Consider the following 6,767-nt stretch of genomic DNA (forward strand, 5'->3'; position numbering starts at 1 on the left):
TAGCAGCGTGCAAGCCTCTACCGGCATACAGATGGTGGCTGCACATGAGTGCACTGGCTAGTTGATGAATCAAGCCCAGGGCTCCACATGGAAGGGGAGAATTCCACCCCTGGGCCACCACGACCTCATAAAGGCCAAGGTGGACTTGCAAAACCACCAGCCCGCCATGATCTCCAACACAACAGATTTTTTTAAGGCTCTCTCATTGCAGACTTTTTTTTTAGCTCAACAGATTTTTTTAAGGCTCTCTCATTGCAGACTTTTTTTTTAGCTCAAAGGACTTTTGAGCTTAACAAAAAAATGCCTTTGAAAGTGGCAATAGATTTTTATGGGCTAGCATCTTCTGTTTGCCTCCTCCCCAGTTAGACCAGTATAAAGAAGATGAGATAGGTTAAAAAAAAATTTCTTTTAATCAAAATAAAATATGAAAAAAAAAATCTTCATACAAATGAAAAGCATATTATACATGCTTTAAAATCACGGTTGAAAGTGAGCAAGCTCACTAAAACAGTAAGTAGTCTGGCAAGCTGCAAAGTGAAACACCATAACCGCTTACTCTCCCTCCATACAAAAAAAGTCAGTTTAAGGAATTACCAGTGAGTCTAGTGGGTTACGAGTTGGGCCGCTAATTTCAAGGTCAGTCCGAAACCACAGCCACTATGCGGGACAAAGATGAGGCTTTCTACTCCCAAAAAGAATTAGTGTTGGTTGATGTGATTGAACTATGGAATGTTATGATATCTGTAAGAGCTCCCAATAAAAGGATTTAAAAAAACAAACCAAAAAGAAGTAGTCTCAGAAACCCAGAAGAGCAGTTCTACTCTGTCCCATAGGCTTGCTACACGTCAGAATCCACCTGATGGCGAGGAGTTGAGCTTGGGCTAGTTCTCTTAATGAATCAAACAGATGTTTCTGCTAACTGCTAGAATAGCAATCGTCTGTGCTAAGACATCCCACAATGTCCCTGAAATATCCCAACTTTAGATGGGGGGAGGGAGGGGATAAAGGGGGTGGGCAGGGGACAGGTGGGAAAAAGATGCGGCCTATTAAAAACTCTTCACACTATAGCTGCAAATCCTGGTAACACTCTGCCTGCAACTGATTATTTTTCACTATTTAGTCAACATCCATAGACGCTAGGAACGATGATCAGAATAAACACAAGGCTGATTCAGGGGAAGCTTTTCTAAATTCTGGCGCAACTGGACAAAGCCAGAATAACAATGTGCCTATATGATGGGGGGATTCAAAAAGTTGGTGGGAAAATTCCAGTCTTTCCATTCCATTTGTTCCACCAGCTTTTTGAAGCCCCCTGATAGTCAGAATTCCCCCCTCCCCAACCTTTTTAAAGATGATTTTGAAACACAAACATTTAACTAAGATAATGTCCCGATCCACTCACAATGCTTGCTATGAGACTGAGGTATCTTGAACAGAAACCATCTATTAGGGATTGAATTTTGACTCCAAAAATATGTTTTGGAATCCTGGCCGCTACACCTGTGGATGTGATCTCATTTCAGAACAGGACTGCGTTACCAGTACAGCCTGATTAGTGTAGTGTATGTTACACCTAATCACTTCGGAGGTATAAAAAAGATCAGACTACACACAACAAAAGCACTAATGGCTCCTAAAAATCCCCAAGGAACCAAGGCATACCAGAACTCCAGAGGCTGAAACAGGTCTTTCCTGAGAGTCCCCTAGAGCCAGTGCGCCCTGAATTCTCACTTCCAGCCTCTTGAACTATGAGAAAATACACTTGTTTCTTAAAGCCACCCACTTACGGTACTTGTTACCACAGCACTAGATAATTAAACAAACAAAATAAACCCTCTGCCATGCCAAGTGGAGCTCTGGTGGCGTAGTGCTTACAGGGGTAGGGGGTGAGGGCCTGCAATCTGCATCATCAGCAGTTCAAAACCACCACGGGCTCCTCAGGAGAAAGACTGGGCTTCCTACCCCTGTACCCAGTCACAGTCTCAGAAACCCACACGGGGTCCCGCTGAGTCAGCACTGACTCTATGGCCAAGCTTGCCTTTGATTTGGCCATTCCAACGGCCAGCAGCCCTTGAGGACAGAGTAGAGCCCATAGGGCTTCTGATGGTAAATCTTGGAGAAGCAGACAGCCTCAGCTTTCTCCCTTGGATCAGCTGGTGGGTTTGAACTGCTGACCTTGTCGTTAGCAGCACAATGCCTTACCCCTTGGTGCCACCAGGGCTCCTTAGATAACTAAGTCTCCATCTAACAAGATTTTTAAAGGCCTAAGAGAAAAAATGAGGCAGGATACCTTTGACAGTTTCTCCTGATTGCTCTCAAAAGCTATAACCACACACTTTAATTATTCACTGCGTTCATCCAACAAATATTTTTGAGCACCCACACACCTGGTGCCTGTTCACCTACAACAATGAACAAAACAAACAAAAAGTCCCTGTCCTCGTGACATTTGCATTCTGCTGGAAGACAAAATAAAATGAGTGTAACATGCTGGATGATCGTTATCAGCTGAAGACTAGAAGGGGCCTGGATGAAAGGATGGAGGATGATTGAGGAGCAATAGGGACATGGAGTATGGGAGCAGGGGAGTGTGCCTCTGGGAGAGTAGAGGTCATCTCAAGGTCCTGGGCTTCTTGTAGACACTGATGTAAACACAAAAAATCAAGGGGATAATGCGATTGACTAAAGGTATCAAAACAAACCACTGTCCTTGGTGGTTACACTGTGAACACTGAAGAAAAGGAAGGGGTGAAGGGCATTTCCAGGGTCACACACAGTTCTCCACTCTGTGGTGCAGATATTATCCAGAATATGAAAGCGTTCCTCTTCATTCCTGCCTCTGGAGGGTTAGAGGCCTGGAGCTGGGGAGCCCTACCCAGGCTTGATCACAGAGAAAGGCAAGTTTCTAGCACACTGTAGTTTTCGGCCCACAGTCAACCTCACCTTTCTGAGAAGTATCATGACACATATCATGGAAACAAAATGAGAGGAGGAAACAAGAAAGAAATATAGACAGTAATAGTGGCAGTAAGCATGAAAGACCTCAGTAGAAAGAAAACAATCTGTACCTTTGCAAAAGGAGCTTTTAGTTCACCACTTTGCAGTTTAAAGCAATTTGGGTGGACTCACCCAAGTGAAAAGAACTGTTATGTCAAAAATGCTTCTACTTCTCCGTTTTCTTCAAAGTTCTTCCTTTACGCACAATAGAAGGTGGAAAGAGTTCATGTCATGTTCCAGGAGAGAAAGTAAAGGGTGTGGGGGAGTGAAATGAACTCAAAAGCTCTTAAATCAACTACGGAGTAGCTGGTGGGTTTGAACCACTAACTTTGCAGTTAGCAGCCCAATGTCTAACCTGAATTTGTTAGTGCTATCATAAAGGGCCACAGTGACAGATGATCAAGGAAGAGAGGTTCTAATGCCTAACCTGGCACAAGACGCTGACTAAAGTACCTGGTCCCCAATCACGTGTGTGCACGTGTGGCGAGAATCCAGAATATCCAATGTCTGACATCCACAGAGAATCCAGTCAGACTTTAAATAAGTAAGTTCAATTTCAGGGATAGTCCCTGATACAGAGCAAAATGAAGAGAGCTTCTAAAACCACAACTGATAGAGCTTTTCCATGATCTTTCTGATGGCTGCAAGTTTGGGTGTTTGGATTTTACTCACTAAAATACTTCAATTAGTACACCTGTTTCAAAATTTCAAAACCACATAAAGAAACCCATTTGTATTTGGTGGTTTCACAGTTAAAGAATGCTACCTTTTTTTTCCAGTTTAAAACAGTACAGTTCTATCTTTTAACATTCTAAGTATCCATCTGCTAATAGAAGACTTCCATCCAATTACATTTCTACAAGAGAATCGCTCTCCCAGGCATTGCACTGCAACTGAAAATGTCAATTTCATTAAAGGACATTTAAAATTTTTGAATGTCATTGGCTCTTTTCCTAATGTCATTGGTTTTAAGCAATCTATCTTAATTAAACAAAAATCAAATCAAGACAGAAAATACATCTTCCATAAAACCATTACTAATTACTGTTTACCTACCAGTGGAGGATCTTAAAAAGTTGGGAAAACTTATTCCAATTAGCTAAATGAAGTTGTGTTACTTTTCAACCTGCACCAAATTTATTCATCATCCTCAGGTAGCTAGCTGTTCCAAACATTTCTTAGAAAAAGGAACTTGATACATGCAGAACAGAGAGGATGCGATAGGTACTAGTTTCAACTCAGATTATATTGCATATTGACATGAAATTTTACATCTGAGTGGATAAAACTAAAATTAGCTACAGGTGTCACTATGGGAAAACAATCAGAAGCATTTTACTACACTGCAGCTCTTGGCTTGCAACAACACTTGATTCTTTTTTTAATTATCTTAAATTTTTGCAGTGAATACAAGGGGAGCGGCTTCAAAAGGGGCCTGGAAAAGGAATCAAAGCCACTTTGTATATTAAGGAACTTCATGTCCTATCTACATTAGCTTAGAAGTATGTACTTAATTCTTAACCGCTGCTGTAGACAGCGGCCTTCTACTGTATACAAGCAGTCTATTTCCAATGAAAATTCAAACCACCCCTCCTGTTTTAATCTCACCTCAGGCCATTCTCGTTGCTCTAAGATGACTCTATGAGAAGTCTGTCAATTAATGAGTGTGTTGCTCAGTTAGCGGCTGAGAAGCAACTATGTTATTGGTTGGGTTAAGGCATCCCATAATTGTAGCACTTAATACCTGTTGTTCTTAATGCCACCAGGCCTACTCAGCCTAATGAGAGCTCCAGGAGCCATTAATAGAGGTCTAAGGAGGTGAGCAGGCAACAGGGAATCTCTGGGGAAATTGTACTAGTCTCCCATATATAAAGAATGGGTGTTAATTTTTAACTCTTTACCACCAAGAAATGCACTGAACACAGAGCATCACAAAGCATCTAATTAAGGCGTCACTGTAAAACCGGAATATCCTTTCCGGTTTTAGAAGGCCACCTGTCAGGACACCTGTTCTAGACAGTGCTGGCTCTCCTGACACCTGAGACAGCTTTCAGCCCTGTCCATCCAGGAAAACTCCAGGGTGCAAGGAGTCTATTCCCAGAGGGCTTGCTGGATGTCACCCACCACCACCACCAGACCTATCAAAGCTGCAGCTCAAAATGAGCCACCGTGTGAACTAGGACAAAAGGCCATATGCCTCTAGCGACACTAGGTACAAGATCAGGTGCCTGGGGGCCACTCAAGCTGAAACACACGCCAAATGATGAAGCTGCCTGCCTAAAGCCAGCGAGGCAATCGGCTCCACGGTCAACCCACCCAAGGATCAATCCCAGAGTCCAGGACCGGGGACCCCTCTAACAGCATCCTCAACCCAACCCCTCTCCCCTGCAAGCCTGGGATCCCACCTGCTTGGCCCCCAGAATCGTAACCCTGTACCTCATACAAGCCCCCAGGAACCCTGCTGACACTGGTCTTTCAAGCTCCCACGACCCACAACAAAGTTCCCCGACTCCTTCCTGGGCTTTTCCTTCAGAACTTCACTCGCGCGGCCCCCCTCGGGCCTCCTCGGCGGGGACGCTCCCCTCCCCTCCCCTCTCACTCACAGGCTGGAGGTGTGTGCGGGCAGCGGGCCCCACAGTGCCCTCCAGCTCGACGCGGGCACTTTCCTGCGGCTGCAGTCCAGCAGAGGCGGGTGGCAGGAGCAGGGCACCGGGCACAGGCCTGCCTGGGCGGGCGGCAGCAGGAGCAGGACGGCCTGAGCGAGGAAGAGGAGCCAGGGAAGCGGTCCGGACCGATGCCCCAGCAGCGGCTCTTGCCGAATGCCTTGGGGCGCCGGCGCCATTTTCCACCCCCAGACGCGGACTCGGTCCGAGAAGAGCCGCCAGCTAGAAGAGGCAGCTCGGCAGAGGCGTTTGGCGCCCGGCGCGACCACTAGAAGCCCCCGCTGTCCCTTGTCCCCGCTGAAGGTAAAGGAGGGACAGATGCAAGCAGTGTCCAGGGAGAGGCGACTGAGAGGCCCTACGGACACCGCTCACCGATCCGCCCCACGACGCAACGTCCTCACGCACAGGAGCCAGCCAATCCAGGCTACAGCCTGAGACTGCGTCGGGGCGGGGCTCGATGAGGGGCTGGGAGGGCGGGGGTGGATGAGGGGCTGGGAGGGCGGGGCTCGATGAGGGGCTGGGAGGGCGGGGCTCGATGAGGGGCTGGGAGGGCAGAAGAGCTACTTGGGAGGTGTGTGGCACTTTCAGGGGCTCTTCTAGACCTCCGTCACCGTCCGTCCGCTGGAGGGCGCAGGCTCCTTTAAGGGGAGCGCTTGGGGTGGGAGTTGCGACTGTGGGTCTATAGACTACAATGGTAGGAGAGGATCTTTTGTCGTTTCTGGACCCCAACAAAGAAGAATTACCGAAGGGCCGCCTTTCAAGGCACGGACTTGAATCTGGAGCCTCCTGTGCTTCCTGCCATCCGGCATTAGCCAGGTCAGCCTCCAGCCCGGAGCTAGGGAGCCGCGTCTGCCCCCTGCCGGTCGTCTGCTGTTCATGCAGCCCTGCAAGGGGCGACAACGCCCACTCTCCCAACGCCAGCACGTAATCCCTATCTGTGGGTGGGCTGAAAACTCCTGAAGACGGGGGTCCTGATTATTCTTAATCTATGCACCCACCCCCACCGATATTATAGCTTGGAATTCAATAATGTGGGCAAGAATACCTTTCTTTTGGAGGATGCTGTCCTGAATAAACTCTCTTATCGTAGAAGAGCATGAGAGAGAA

General features: G+C 47.0%; 1 protein-coding gene across 2 annotated transcripts in view; it reads right to left on the reverse strand.

Moving 5' to 3' along the window:
* LRIG2 (leucine rich repeats and immunoglobulin like domains 2) overlaps nucleotides 1-5,997 on the reverse strand; it is a 49,051-nt gene extending 43,054 nt beyond the window's left edge. For both annotated transcript variants that reach the window (XM_004699516.2, XM_045291850.1), the window contains exon 1: nucleotides 5,601-5,997. In XM_004699516.2, coding sequence (XP_004699573.1) covers nucleotides 5,601-5,839 — 239 coding nt within the window. In that variant the 5' untranslated portion in view covers nucleotides 5,840-5,997. The remainder of the gene's footprint in view (nucleotides 1-5,600) is intronic.
* Between the last annotated feature and the right edge of the window lie 770 nt (nucleotides 5,998-6,767).

Source organism: Echinops telfairi, unplaced genomic scaffold (assembly GCF_000313985.2).
Source record: "Echinops telfairi isolate 266 unplaced genomic scaffold, ASM31398v2 ScPeMD7_443;HRSCAF=831, whole genome shotgun sequence".
NCBI classification, from domain to species: Eukaryota; Metazoa; Chordata; class Mammalia; order Afrosoricida; family Tenrecidae; genus Echinops; species Echinops telfairi.